This window comes from Xenopus laevis, chromosome 8L (assembly GCF_017654675.1).
Source record: "Xenopus laevis strain J_2021 chromosome 8L, Xenopus_laevis_v10.1, whole genome shotgun sequence".
In the NCBI taxonomy this organism is placed as follows: domain Eukaryota; kingdom Metazoa; phylum Chordata; class Amphibia; order Anura; family Pipidae; genus Xenopus; species Xenopus laevis.
In genome coordinates this window covers 64,402,677-64,418,445 of record NC_054385.1, presented here as the reverse complement: position 1 = coordinate 64,418,445, position 15,769 = coordinate 64,402,677, and the positions used below count along the sequence as shown (strand labels likewise).

The window sequence follows — 15,769 nt, the reverse complement described above, 5'->3', positions numbered from 1 at the left end:
CTAAGCTTAATGCATTAGTAGACGCACAGCAGTTGTGCCCAAAGAATCACCATGCTAAACACAGGAACGGACAGAAGTGAACTCCAGATATGACCCCAGACAGACTGTGAAAATATTTACACAACTGCATTGATTTGCAACAAAGTGCATGTGCAGTTGCTTCCATCTTGACAAATCAGACTCAATTGCATCAAGCACAGTGCAACTGTGTCAGATGCAACACCTGCTTGTGGCCGCATTCATTCTTGCATTCTGGGAATAAACACTGCCCTCGAAATTGCACTTTGGTCAGTGCATCTGTGGTTGTAAATGATCCCTATACTGACATGACTGTTTCACAACAAAAGAGTCCCATTTTAAGAGTCCATTTGACCTGTGTACATCATAACAGATACAAGAATAGGTGGATATGTTGTTTATCCAAGCAACACAAGATTTATGTGCCCTATTAATTGAGGGCTTAGCCTTTCTCTTCTCTCCCTTCTGTTTTGCTTTCGTTCTCGCCTGCTCTCCTTTTAGACTTTTCACCTTTCTCCAACTTTTAAAATATTGATTCTATTTTTCCCCTCCCCTTCTGTGCTTTGCTCTTCTCATTTTTTCACTGTGTATTTTCACATATTCTTTCTTCTTCTCTCCTGAAGCCTTTCTGCTTTCTAAATCTAATTGGATGGCCTCCCATTTGCTAACCCTTGCTCTGCTCCCATTGTATTGTTCTCTCACACCCTCTCGTCTTCTATTTTAAACCCAATGCCTTCTACAGTATCCAACTGCATCACTCTAATCAACCCCATACATGCCATCAGCCAAGCATGCCTTGACCTGTAGAAAATAGAAAACCTTTCACAGCCGCTACTTTAGTATGTGCCCCACATAAAATCGCTGCTTTAAAGTATTAAAGTGTTAACTGCTGTAAAACCGGTACCTTTTTTTTATTTTTCAGCTTATTTTTTTATAAACTATAGTAGTGTTAATAAAGCAAATGCATAACTTTTACCAATGCAGGGCAACAATACATTATATTTTAATTACTTTAAAGTGCTTTTATTTTTTTAGTGTTACTGTTCCTTCAAGAAGCTCTGGGAGGAGGGTCACCAATTCTGCATACTGTTTTGAATTGATACGTTAGTTGATAAATTTCTTATCTTTGGCACTGCTAAGCAGTTCCCTTAAAGGCAGCTGTTATAATTGATACAATACATCCCGCGGATGCTGCTGAGAAATGTATCAACTAATGTTGTAAATTGTAACAGTTCAGAATCTACATCAGGATTGCTGAGCTGCCAGACTGAAACACCAGAGACAGGAACATTAACCTTCGATTTTGGAAAAAAATAATAATAAGTGTTTGGAAGGTGAACAACCACTTTAACTTGTCCTACCTTACTCCATGATTGGGTCATATAAGAAACAATTCCACTAAATTAGACGTCACATGTGGATTCACGTGTATAATTATAAGAGATTTAGTGATAATTTACTGTGAATGTGTTACACTGATGGCATTATCATGTGTGAGCTCACTTCTATAATCCTTTTTGCTCCAATTTTTGCAATTCTTTATTTTTTGGGTGCAGTGACTGGCTCACTGGGATACCAGGAAAACTCCCGGTGGGCCCAGGTGTCAGTGGGCCCTCTTGCTTCTAACCATTTAGCCTATTTCATAGTCATTCCCTATTTCTTTATGGGAAAAAAATGCTTAATAATGAAAAAATATATTACGTAGATATAAAAAACTAGGAGAATAAAAAGATTGAGTGAGGAGGGGAGAAATAAAAGTTTTGAAAGAGGGCCCACATTCTAAGGTTTTCTGGTGGACCCAGTCTGACACTGTTTGGGTGTTACCACATTCACTCCTTTGTACAAAAGTTCTCTTTTGTGGTTAGACAGTTCTGGAAATAATAGATCTATTTCTATATATGCTCCCCTCCACAATGCATTGCCACAAAACCTCCCTCCCTGCAGCTGTAAATGTGTGGATCAAACAGTGTAGGTGGTTGGGTGCCAGGGGGATGCAGGTCTTTACATTTAGATTTCTATTGTATGTTTGTTATATACAGAATACTATAGTTCACAGAATTCATCTGCTACATGTTACAATTTGATTTACTAGTGCAAACATGGTGCAGTCAGAAGTTCCATTTCAAAAATGCTGCAAAAGATAAGAGGGGTTAGGGAAGTCAGCACTTCAGACAGACATATTGCAAGTGATTTTAAATCATGTTGAGTGGCAACATTATATGAACTGGACAGGAACACTAAGGGTCTGATAACCTCTGCAGAGCAGATTGAAGCAGAGTATGAAACAGTCCAGTTTGTAAAGGAACAGTAACACCAAAAAATTTAAATGTTTTAAAGTAATGGAAACATCATACTGTTTTTGAAATTGAAAAATAGCTTTACAGCACAGATTAAAAGAACTGTAACACTAAAAAATTTGTATTAAAAAATCTATTCTACCCTAGACTAATAATAGATCGACTCTGCATAAAGTTTAGTATTATCAATGCTTTATTAAAAAAAATACTGTGAGAAAACACTGCTTCCTGTCTACTGAAAAAAGGCGATCGGGTGACTCACTCTGCAGGATCTGCGCTCCACATCTCCTCCTAACCCGATTTCTGCCAAAACCGGAAGTTAAGTGATACAGCTGTATGGAGTATTTTTCATTATGCATCACACTGATTCATTTCTGTATGTGCTGTGAGCAGTAAGGGTAGCAGGCTGATAAGTTATACATTTTAGGACTACAGATTTCCCCATAAAGTCAGCGCAGCTCTTCATTGCTCACAGCATTTACAGACATAAATTACACAGAAGTAATGTTGCCCACAAGCTCCCACTCCCAGTACCTAAATTAAGCGAAGACAGATATACACAAGGTGGTCTTATCTCTTAACTTCCTGTTTTGGCAGAAGTTGGGTTAGGAGGAGATGTGGTGCGCAGATCCTGCAGAGTGAGTCAACCTATCACCTTTTTCAGTAGACAGGAAGCAGTGTTTTTTCACAGTATTTTTTTAATAAAGCATTGATAATACTATTATTAGTGCAGGGTAGAACGGATTGACCAAAAAATTCATATAGACAAATACAAGAGGTCCTCTGCACTCAACCCATTATCAATGATACTACATTGTGCAGAACTATAAGTTCCATGCAGGATGCTGCCACTTTGCAGAGTGATTTGTCTAAGTTGGAAAACTGGGCAGCAAACTGGAAAATGAGGTTCAATGTTGATAAATGCAAGGTTATGCACGTTGGCAAAAATAATATAAATGCAAGTTATACACTAAATGGCAGTGTGTTGGGAGTTTCCTTAAATGAGAAGGATCTAGGGGTCTTTGTAGATAACAAGTTGTCTAATTCTGGGCAGTGTCATTCTGTGGCTACTAAAGCAAATAAAGTTCTGTCTTGCATAAAAAAGGGCATGAACTCAAGGGATGAAAACATAATTATGCCTCTTTATAGGTCCCTGGTAAGGCCTCATCTGGAGTATGCAGTTCAGTTTTGGACTCCAGTCCTTAAGAGGGATATAAATGAGCTGGAGGGAGTGCAGAGACGTGCAACTAAATTGGTTAGAGGGACGGAAGACTTAAATTATGAGGGTAGACTGTCAAGGTTGGGGTTGTTTTCTCTGGAAAAAAGGCTCTTGCGAGGGGACATGATTACACTTTACAAGTACATTAGAGGATATTATAGACAAATAGCAGGGGACCTTTTTACCCATAAAGTGGATCACCGTACCAGAGGCCACCCCTTTAGACTAGAAGAAAAGAACTTTCATTTGAAGCAACGTAGGGGGTTCTTCACAGTCAGGACAGTGAGGTTGTGGAATGCACTGCCGGGTGATGTTGTGATGGCTGATTCAGTTAATGCCTTTAAGAATGGCTTGGATGATTTTTTGGACAGACATAATATCAAAGGCTATTGTGATACTAAGCTCTATAGTTAGTATAGGTATGGGTATATAGAATTTAATTAAAAGTAGGGAGGGGAATGTGTATGGATGCTGGGTTTTCATTTGGAGGGGTTGAACTTGATGGACTTTGTCTTTTTTCAACCCAATTTAACTATGTAACTATGTAATATATTTAAGACAAGAGACATTTTGTGCATACAGCAACTAAAAAATGCCTTAACCTTTAAACAAAACAGGGATTGTTTGTCCATATATTGCGATATATTTAAGCTGGCCAACTACATCAAAGTCATCCCATATCTGACCAGTCCTACGCTCAATTTTCATCTGATTCATTAAAAATTCTATTGCTTCATTATACATTTTACAAAGGGACTAAGCTTTACCTGCAACTTACTTGCTGCTCTCAAAGTAAAACTTCCAAACTTGGCTGCCCTTTTAATAGCCAACAGTGGGATCACCTGACTATAGCTGGGAAGGGTGGGAGTTACAATATTTGTAACTGTAAATGTAATTAAATCAATGTTTATACCTTTCTGTTTTTTGCATCTGACTCTTAAAATAATGTGAGTCAGGTCTCCCGTTTTTGCAGCTTTAATCAGCAATATTCATCCAAATATAATTTGCAAATTAAATAATTGCATTAAAATATTTCAGAAAATATAAAAAAAAGAATTTATAGCAGAACTTTTTTCCTAAAGATGTATTTCCAGTATATGTAAACAATTAGGGCTATTAACATTAAGCAACTATCCAAGTGGAATAAGATACAGTATAGCAGTAGCAGGCCCTGAAAATCATTATTTAATACAGGGCTAGAACTATGGGTAGGCAACAGAAACAGCTGTCCAGGGCTCACAAGGGTGGGAGGTACAACCAGGAAGAATATCAGTGAGCTAGCAACCAGCTCGAAGAGACTTGCAACAGTGTGTTTTTTTTCCAGTATTAATTATTTTAACAATTACTTCTAAAAATGAAAATTTCTTACAAAAGGATAAATGTTTCCTCACAGAGCCAGATGTATCTGAATCTGCTCGCAATAAGATGTTGACTGGTATTATTGGGTTTGTGCTTGGATCCATCTTCATCATAGTTGGCTTCGTAGTCTACCTCCGGAGTAAGAAGAGTAAGTATTTCTAGTACAAGTTAACATAACTAGCTATAGTAACATGATGGGTAAATTATAATCGTGTCTACATTTGTGTGTGAAAGTTTGTGACCCCTTTAAAATTTTCTATATTTTTATGTGAATGTGACCAGGGCTTGATTTACAGTACATAAAGAGCACCCCTAGGCCTTCTGCTGCTTGTCGCAGCCCCCTCTCCTTCGTTCTTTCCATTATTGGATCGCGAGCACTGGGGATTGGCGTGCGTGAAATTTTAAAAACTATCATATCAACTGTGCGTCCCCAGTGCTTTGACGCCCCTAAAATCCTGCCTCCCTAGGCCTGGGCCTTTGTCCCTAAAAGTAAGAAAAACTTGTTAAACAATTGAAATAAAAAGTATTATATTTGGTCATTTATTTATTTAAAAATATTGTTTCTCCTACTCAATGTAAATGAAGGTGCTGCAGTGGGACATGGATTTTTACTATTGAGTGCTGCTCTTATAGCTACCAGGGAGCTGTTATCTGGTTGCATTCCCATTGTTTTGTTGATGGGTTGCTGGGGGGAGGGTGATATCACTCCAACTTGCGTGACTGAAGTTTATAAGAGCACAAGTCACATGACTGGGGGCACCTGGGAAACAATATGTCTAGCCCATGCCAGAATTCAAAATTAAATATAAAAATATCAGTTTGCTCTTTTGAAATATGGATTTCAGTGCAGAAGTCTGCTGAAGCAGCACTGTTAACTAATGAGTTTTGAAAAACACATGTTTTCCCATGACAGTGTCCATTTAATACAATTGAAATGTTGTGGAAAGACCTAAAGCGAGTGGTTCATGTGAGGAAACCCACCGAAATCCAAGAGCTGAAGCTGTTCTGTATGGAGGAATGGACTAAAATCAATGTCGATGTGCAAGACTGATCAACAGTTATCACAAACATTTAGTTGCAGTTCTTGCTGCACAAGGGGGTGTGAGATTAACTTACTTTTGTCACATGCAGATATGTTATTGGATATTTTTTTTCTATAAATACATGACCAAATATAATAATTTTTGTTTGATTTGTTTGAAAATAAGGTTATGTTTTAGGTCACATTCGTGCACCGATTATCTTATAAAAGATATTTTGCACGATAATATTGGTGCATGTATGGCCCCCTTAAGCAGCAGGTCTGGGGTGGTGGGGCCCACCAGGTTTTCTCCCAGTGCCCCGCTGGCTACCTACACATGCTTTTTAGTTTATTTTTCATATTTGGTGAGTTTAGTGTACATCTGAGTCAGCATTAGGGTTGCCACATGGCTGGTATAAAATATTATGGTTATGTCAATGTTATTAATAGGGGAAAAAGATAAAAATGTAGAAAGGCTGTTAAATTTTTCTAGAAGACAAAATGGGGGACATTAAAAAGTCACACTATATCTAATTGTCCTTTGTGTAGGTTGTAGTGTGATTACACTGTCAAATATTGTGTTAGTCTTCCACACCCTGGTAAAATTGTAACAGTCAGTGCCTGTGAGCCATCATTTCCAATACCTTGGGGCTGCCAGGCATTAGATTTGTGGTGTGGTGGTCTTCAGAGACAGGACGGAAGACTTATGAGATGGTTTTTTTTGTGTGTTCATGTATGGGGATGTGTTTTATTTTGTGGGTGTGTCTTTATGTTGAATGTGTTTGATTGAGGAAAAGGAGAATATGTACTCTGCAATATAAGACAACATAATTTTCTTAACAATAAGAATAAGCTTCTGCTATGTAGAAGTGTATTTTCTGTAGCTATTTTATTTGTATATATGTAACTTTCCATATGTAATTATATTCACAGCTATGACTCACTTTTCAGCTGTACAGAATGAAAGTAAGTAATGCTTTATTTACTTTTTATTTATTTGAGATTTTGTTTTCAAATGACATTCACAGGTTATATTTAAAGAACAACAAAATAATAACAAAGATCCCAGGGATATTTTATATTTAAAATCGCAACTACATTGGCAATACATCTTCTAGGCAAAAGGAACCCCCCCCCTAGAAGATGTATTAGATCTAACTGTTGATTAATATCTGACACCCAACTCCTGCATGAAGAGAGAATGAAAAGATACAGATGCTGAGAGGGGAATTGTGAAGATAAACTTGATTACTTCAGAAACAGTACAGAGTTTCTAATTGATATATATATATATATATATATATATATATATATATATATATATATATATATATATATATATTATATTCAGAAAACTTCTTATTTCAGTATGATGAAGTTTATATTTAATTTTCATTTTCACCATTGTTCCCCTTTAATTTAATTATAGTTGATCTTGAGGTTGGAACTGTTAAGTACTGTTTTTGTTGATGACAAAAAAAAACTGTGTATGTTCTATGCAGGATGTTACCACCAAATTAACTATGTAACTAAATTTATTACAAATACAAATAAAATAAGTGTTTCAGCACAGATAAAATAAACCTCAGTCATCCAGGATAACATTTAGTCCTCAGATAGTAACATCGGATGCAGTGCTCTTTTGGTAGCCTAAATTTGTTACTTGACCACAATGCCCAGATTATAATTATGGAGATATATTGTGGCTAATTTAAACCTCAAAGAGACCAAACATTGTATACAAGAACAAAGGACATACATGTAAGCCCAGTTGGATTAGTTAGTGTTTCTTTGGTGGGTTTGCTGCACACGAAACTAAACAGATTTCTAGTAGTGTTAATACACTATTTAACTCTCTGCAGTCTATCCTTCATCGTGTTTTCTATCGAAGTACAAATTATATGTTCTAAGTAGTGATGTGCGGGTCAGGTTTTTCCCGACCCGCACCCTAACTTGCCCTCCCTCCACCCACACCCGCCCGAGCCCGACTTCGGGCTTCCGTTTATAGACCCAAGCTGACCTGCCCCGCCGATGATGTCACAATAAAGCCGGAAGCCGGCAGTGCAAGGTGGCAAAAGAGGGCTGCGAGCGCGGGTATTGTGCCAGCCCGCACATAACTAGTTCTGGGTCTTAATTTAATCAGTAACCTTCTGTGTTATAAATAATCAAATAGTTTAACAACATTTAAGTAGATCATATGCACTGCATAGATTTTAGGCTTCTGCTTACTTCCTCATAGAATTTTATTTATGTGGCAAGACAAAGGCTGTCAGAAGCATTTTCCCCCTCTGTTACCTTCTTCCAAGTAACATGATTTACATCCCATCCAAAGCTTTATCAACATTTTTCTGCATACTTGACCTCTCCCTCTCATCCACTTCTTTCTGACTGTGACCCACCATCTCTTACCTCATTTGCTGGACTAGAACTGAAAACATTCTGTCTGCTGATTGGTTCATTTGTCAGGCACTCACCTCCTGCCCATCCCCCTACCATGCTGCTGGTTGCCAACTCAAGGATCCAACAGTTCTCTACACTTCTCACTCTCTCACACTCAGCATTCCTCTCATAAAACCTCCAGGACCCCAGTCATGTGCGAATGCACTGGCAGAGTGTTGTTAGCTGTTCAGTGGGCCTACTCTCCTGATTCCCCACCAGGCCAAGCTTAGTTGTTAGCTGAACATTGCCCAACTATTTACACATGAAAAATAAAAGCTATTTCTTACCTCCTTACAAGCAACCATTCCTATAGGGGTATACATTGAACTGATGATCACCTAATACAATGTAAGAGACCATTTTGTGGTGTTTATACAAATGGCCTGTAGATGTCACTGTGAAATATGCTGTGTATACATGGTACTTTCTATACATTTTAAAGGATTAGAGTTCTTTACTGTTGAAGTGTAATGGCTGCATGAACCTGCTAATAAAGCACTGTTATACTCTACTCATCCTAGGCTACCAAAACACAACAAATTGGCGAGGAGATGTCTCTTCTACCTCTGCAGCAGCCTGCAACTTTTATCCCAAACCCTAGTGAGCCTACAATAACTTTTACTGCTTGGATCCGTATGTTTGAAAATTATATTATTGCTGCTGACCAAGGGGAGATTTCTGCTGCTAGAAAGCGTGATTTACTTATTCACTGCCTGGGAGCAGAGGGACAGCATATATTCTATACATTACCATTACCTGATGAAACTTGTGAAACTGCACTTACTGCTACAAAGAACTTTTTTGTGCCAAGAGTAAATGTGGTTGCTGAAAGATATAAATTCCGCCAACATGGACAAAGAAATGGCGATTCCACAGAACAGTTTGTAGCAGCTTTGAGAGAGCTGGTTGTTACATGTGAGTTTGGTAACCTAACAGATGAAATGCTAAGAGACCAAATAGTGGGGAAAAACTAATTCACCTCGCATTAGAGAGAGAGACTGCTCCTAGAGCAAGATTTAACCCTTGCAAAGGCTATTACAGTTGCTAGCCAAATTGAAACAACAGTGGCAGAGGCTAAAACTCTCAGTCAGGGAACTGCTGGGAATATACAGATTGTGAATTCAACACTGTGGCCTACAGGCAAAATACAGTGCTAAGGAAAGGGATTCACTGCAAAACCGTGCAGCAAATTCAAATAAAAATATACTGCTCTCTCTGTGGTTCAACAACACACTGCAAATTATGCTACATGTCCTGCAAAAGCTGTACAGTGCCGCAAATGCAAAAAAGTAGGACTGCTAAAGATGTTCATGAAGTCACTACTACAAATGTTACAGTATTAAGTGTGGATAAAGCTGGTACATTTATTCCAGACAAGTTTATATGCACTGCCAAAACTGCTTCTGCTGACAAGGGACACTCCATTAACCTGATGCTTGATACAGGTTCAGCTGTTTCTATACTACCAAAGGATATTTTCTTGAAATACTTTGCAAAAGATCCGCTTGTTGCACCTGCCCTGAAACTGGTCAGTTACTTAAAGGATTCAATCCCTGTGCTTGGTTGGTTGACAGTAACTGTACAATTTGAAATACTGCAAAATGTGACTTTTACATTGTGAATAAGGGTACTGCTATACTTGGAAGGGATCTCTTTGCTGCATTAAACCTACAATTAGTCTCATTACTACAGCATCAGTGCCTGCCACACAGCCAATGTCTAAAATTTCTCCACAAAGCAACATTTCACTGGTTTGTGCAAAGAACTTTGTACACAAAGTTAAGTTGAGACCAGATGTAAAACCAGTACGCCAGAAATTGGTTCTGGTGTATAAGGGAGACTTACAGCCTGACGCGTTTCGTCTTGCGACTTCCTCAAAGGCTTCACCTTCACCTGAGGAAGTCACAAGACGAAACGCGTCAGGCTGTGACGTCACCCGTGTGCGCCTAAGGACTACATGTTGTGGAAAAATGCCTGTGAATAAACAGACTGCATTGCAAATTGTCCGGACTTTGACACCACGGGGACTTTGTTTTAAAACGCCAATACATTATGAAAATGTGAGTGCAATTCTTTTATATATTTTATTATTAAAATATACACCACCACTTCAGCCAGTACCATTTTCAGGAATATTATGCATAGGAAATCTTCAGTGTATTACCACAAGCAAATGGAAAAATCAAGCGATTCAACAGAAGTCTGAAGAAGCACTGCAGACAGAAAATCTTACTGGGAAATCTTGGAAAATATTTACAATGGAGTTCCTACATAACTACAGCTGCCATGCAGCAACCCAATCAGCTGAATTATTATATGGCAGACAGATGCCCACTAAGTTACATGTTGCAGACATCAAACTTCCACAAAATACTGTGCCTACAAAATCTACTGCTGACATTGTCAAACGTCACCAAGCCAAATGCAAGGACTTATACTGACAGAAAACCTTGTGTGGGAGAAGTGCATTTTCAGCATGGATCTTTAGTCAGAATTAAGAAACCAGGACTACTGAAACAAGGACAATCTAAATTGGCTACACCACTTGAGGTGAGACGCCAGTGAGGACCATACACATATGAACTGTCTGATGGACGCATATGGAATGCAAGTCGTTTTGCTCCTGTTAGATATGACTTTGGAAAAGCTCCATTTGATGAAGGACATTTTCCTACTCCTGATGCCAACTGCAATAGGCCTGAAGAAAGTGAACCTGTAAGGCATACTGAGAGAATCAGAAAACTACCTGCATGTACCAAGGACTATGTGTTGTGAATAATGTATAATATTGCTTTAAGATGCATTGTTGTTGTTTATTACATTTGTCCAAATGCTTTCCTACTATAGGGGGAATATGTGGTGTTAAAAACCATACAATTTACAATAAATTACCATACATGATTAAAGGATATATAGTATACACAAATTCTGAACACCTTAAGCAAACCAAGTCACATCAACTGTAAAATTCATACCTAATGGCAAACGTGTCTGTAAGTAAAAAATCCAATAAACCTCCCATCTACGTTAAAGGGTTAATTCACCCCCCCTTTGGACAATACTGGTCCAGTTAGAAAATATTAAATTTTACCATTATTCTTTATTACCTCTTCTAAAAGCTCTCTTACAACTGATGTCAGACTAACATCCCTATAGATTTCAGGCTGAGAATGAGATTCCTTTTTGAATAATGGCACCACTATTTGGCTGAGACAGGAGGAGGGAGTATTATATCAAGGACACTTCCATAGCCAGTCTGATACCATACAATAGCAAAGGCTAATCCAAATTCCTTCAGCTTGGTTTCAGATTTGTAAAAACCAAGGCTGAGGTATCAGGCATCAACATAGGTACATAGTTAAGTTGGGTTTAAAAAAGATAAAAATCCATCAAGCTCAACCACTCCAAATGAAAGCCAGTGTACATACCTACACATACCCACTGAAACTATATATACCAATATCTATATTAACTGTAGATTTTAGTATCACTATAGCTTGGGATATTATGCTTGTCCAAGAAATCATCCAAGCCCTTCTTAAAAGTATTAACTGAATCAGCCATCACAACATCACCCGGCAGTGCATTCCACAACCTCACTGTCCTCACTGTAAAGAACCACCTACACTGCTTCAAATGAAAGTTCTTTAGTTCTCTAGTCTAAAGGAATGGTCTCTGGTCCAATAATCCATTTTATGGAAAAATAGATCTCCTGCTATCGGTCTATAATGCCGTCTAATGTACCTATAAAGAGTGATCATGTCGTCTTGCAAGCATCTTTTCTCCAGAGAAAGCAACAAGAATTTTAAATCTTCCATCCCCGTAACCAGTTTAGTTTCATGTCTCTGTACTCTCTTCAGCTCATTTATATTCTTTTTAAGGACTGGAGCCCAAAACTGCCAAAGAGACAAAATCATGTTTTCATCTCTTGAGTTAATGCTATTGTTTATGGAAGACAGAACTTTATTTGCTTTAGTAGCCACAGAATGACACTGCCTGGAATTGCTAACTACAAAAAACCCTAGATCCTTCTCATTTAAGGAAACTCCCAACACACTGCCATTTAGTGTATAACTTGCATTTATATTATTTTTGCCAAAGTGCATAACCTTTGCATTTATCAACATTGAATCTCATTTTCCAGTTTGCTGCCCAGTTTTCCAATTTAGACAAATCACTCTGCAAAGTGGCAGCATCCTGCATGGAACCTATAGTTCTGCACAATTTAGTATCATCTGCAAAAATAGAAACAGTACTTTCAATGCCCACCAACAGGTCATTAATAAACAAGTTAAAAAACAAAGGACCTAGTACAGAGCCCTGCGGTACTCCACTAACAACACTGGTCCAATTAGAAAATGTTCCATTTACCACCTCTTTGTAGTCTCTTTTAGCCAGTTCTCAAACTAATTACAAATACTGTGTTCTAGGCCAACATTTATTAACCTGCTTTGGTGCTATTCTCATGTCTACAATGTCTATAGTTGGAAATTATAGCAGCTACATTCTTTATCTTGAGTTTCCTATATTCATCTTAAACCTGCTCACTGTATGCTCTGCTATGTAACAGGTTTAGTTCATGTTGGCATATAAAATAACTTTTTTTAAAAAAAAAAACACGTTTGTACCCTCCCACAAGCTGCTTGGCCTGATATACAAATTATGTAATAATGAATAAGCAGTCATAATTATCATAATCAAGATTTATTTATAGATCCAGCTAATTAAGTCTCGCATTACATTAATATTATAACAAACAAGGAGCTTACAATCAGTTACATATAAGGTTTTTGGAATTGGTGATAATTCTTTATGTGGTATGTTTGCCTTTATTATTGAGTATTAAGTAGGCTTCTTAAACAAATGGGCATTTAGGGATTTATGTGGAGGGAAGGGGAGAGATCTAATAGGCTGTGGGAAGGAATTCCAGTAACATACAGAAGCTAAAAAGAAGTCTTGCAGCAAGGAATGGGATGAGATGAAATGAGAGGCCAGCAGCAGTAGAGAGTATGAAGAAGTACATTCTGAGACCAAATGTGGGTGGGTTTCCATGTTAAGGTCCTTGACTGGTAACAGTCTGAATTTAATTTGAGAGGAAATTGTAACCAGTGATTTGCAAACAGGAGCATCCGCAATGGAATAGAGAGAGATATAAATTATCCCAGAGCATATTGTAGGATTAATGCAGCATTTATTCATGTGTAATACCCTCAAATTACATAGCGTGATAAACAGATTTGCATTTATTTATAAGGCTGTATAAAAAGTGTCATTATTAAACAATTGGCCTGAACTGAAAGTGCTTTTTGTCATATTGTCTGTCTGAATGAAAGATGTGAAATAATCATGAGCTTTCTTCTAAAAGGGGGAAATGTCAGTATACCCCTCAATGTGCTGGGAAACAAAAGTGTGTTTGATGATACTGTTATTAATTGTTTTCTAGAGATTTAAGATGTCCTTTACATTTGCCAGAAAATACTGACTATTTCTAACTATGCCCACACTCACTTAGAATGTTGGATTGGACAACTTAACATAAATGCCTCCATGATTTCCACTCCTACACATGTTTAAGATATTTATGCTATAGTATCACATATATACAGTATAACAACACCACATATCCTTACTAACCAGTGAGGGTAAAAGGTATATATAGAGCCTATATACTACATTCTTTGCCTGGTCCTAGTTGGCCAGTAGTGTGAGCTTAGTTCTAAGTGTTGCAAATAATACAATTACATAGTGAGTAATGTAATAAATGACCTTAAATACGCTACTTGTCTAGTAACTCATAGTAGCCAATTAGCAGGGGGAATTAACTGAGCTGTTTGATAATCACTGGTTGCTATGGGTTACTAGATGTGGGCAAAGTAAGATTTTTTATTGCATTGCCATGAATTTCCCATTATTTGAGCTGCACTTCATGAGATTCAAAGATGCATATACATTGTTTCCCTTGTAGGCTGTATGTCAGATATTTCCATACCTATCAATCTCCAAAAACCTTTGCTCATATATTTGTAAATAACAATTTAGGTTGCTGGCCCATTAATTAGTAATTCTAGTTAAATTTGTATTAACCTAAATAAGGTCAGATATGCTTTACCAGTGTATTTTAGTTGTTTAATTATTATATTTAATTACATATTTATTTATCTTTTCCAGATCTAATGTAATGATATCAGAAGAAGACATTATTAACAACAGGAGTGGGACTGATATAATCAAGGAATTATGTTCTGCTTTGGGGAATCTGCTAAAACCCAAATCACTACCCTGTGATTTTTACAAATCATGCTGTAATTTCTTCATAACATGTATATGAGCCATCTTCAGTTTATAAAACCACATGTAGGAAATGAAAATATTAAGGACATGGGGTGTAATCTGCAACACATTTTTTTTTTTAGCTGGAGGAGTAATGCCCAGTTGTGGGTATTTAGCCTGTCATTTAGTTTAAAGGAATCTGCCTGTAACTAGTAGGTACAACATTTTTGTGTGAAATCCAGCTGTCTCTACATGCTTACATTGAACTGTATGACAGACCAAATGGCCATGATCAGGTATTTCACTGCCATCTGTAAAGACTCAGAAGTACAGATTATTTCTTTGTGCCATAGGCCAAATTACTTTCTCTTATTGGATTACCTATATGTCTTGTTTACTTTTCTGATAGTAGATCAAACTGAAATATGTCATATTATTGTGTGTATATGGTTGTTTTTTATATAGCATGATTATGTGGTTCTAATATTACTTTTTAATTCTAGATTAAATTTAGTATTTCATAAAACTTAATTTGCTCTGAGAACATTCTTTTTCTCTCTCTCATGTTTTGCTTTTACCCCTCTACTAAATGTTCTTGGGTTCATTTACCATCCCCTGATGTCTTTTTACTTCCCCACCTTTCACCAATATCATTGTGTAGTCCTATCTATTATGTTTATGTTATTTTCAGATTCTTCCTCATTTATCCCATTCTCTTTTGTCATATTCACTCTGTTCTGAACACTTTGTATTCAAATTATAACAATGATAATAAAGTTATAAAACTATGCTACACTCCATGGGTATCACTCTCCTGCATGATATTTCCTCTTCTACTTGTATACACACCACTATGCAGTTTCATTTAGATATTTACACTATTGAATTTGCAAGCTCTTATAAGCCAGAGAGATATGTAGCAGAGTAATCATGGACAAGTACTCATGAACTCACGACTGCTTGTTGCATAGTCAGAAAGACACATTTGTGAAATTCAAAAAGGGGGTTAAAAAAAACACACATGCATGAAATTCAAACTTTTGCCCAAATATTTCCTATGCTATGTATATAAGAAGGTAAAAGAACCATATCTTAAAGGGAAAGTAAAGTCTAAATAGAATAAGGCTAGAAATGCTGTATTTTGTA

The 15,769-nt window shown here is 37.2% G+C and overlaps 1 protein-coding gene across 3 annotated transcripts in view; it reads left to right on the top strand.

Moving 5' to 3' along the window:
- The window catches only part of eladab-a (MHC class II beta-chain), a 35,496-nt gene extending 20,085 nt beyond the window's left edge, over positions 1 to 15,411 (top strand). Inside the window, exons 4-6 of one of the 3 annotated variants that reach the window (XM_018230130.2) lie at positions 4,928 to 5,041; positions 6,848 to 6,880; positions 14,522 to 15,411. In XM_018230130.2, coding sequence (XP_018085619.1) covers positions 4,928 to 5,041; positions 6,848 to 6,880; positions 14,522 to 14,532 — 158 coding nt within the window. In that variant the 3' untranslated portion in view covers positions 14,533 to 15,411. Of the gene's footprint in view, positions 1 to 4,927; positions 5,042 to 6,847; positions 6,881 to 8,874; positions 9,044 to 14,521 lie in introns of those variants that run through there. The other 2 variants (XM_041572853.1, XM_041572854.1) reach the window with 2 other exon arrangements.
- Positions 15,412 to 15,769: the final 358 nt, after the last annotated feature.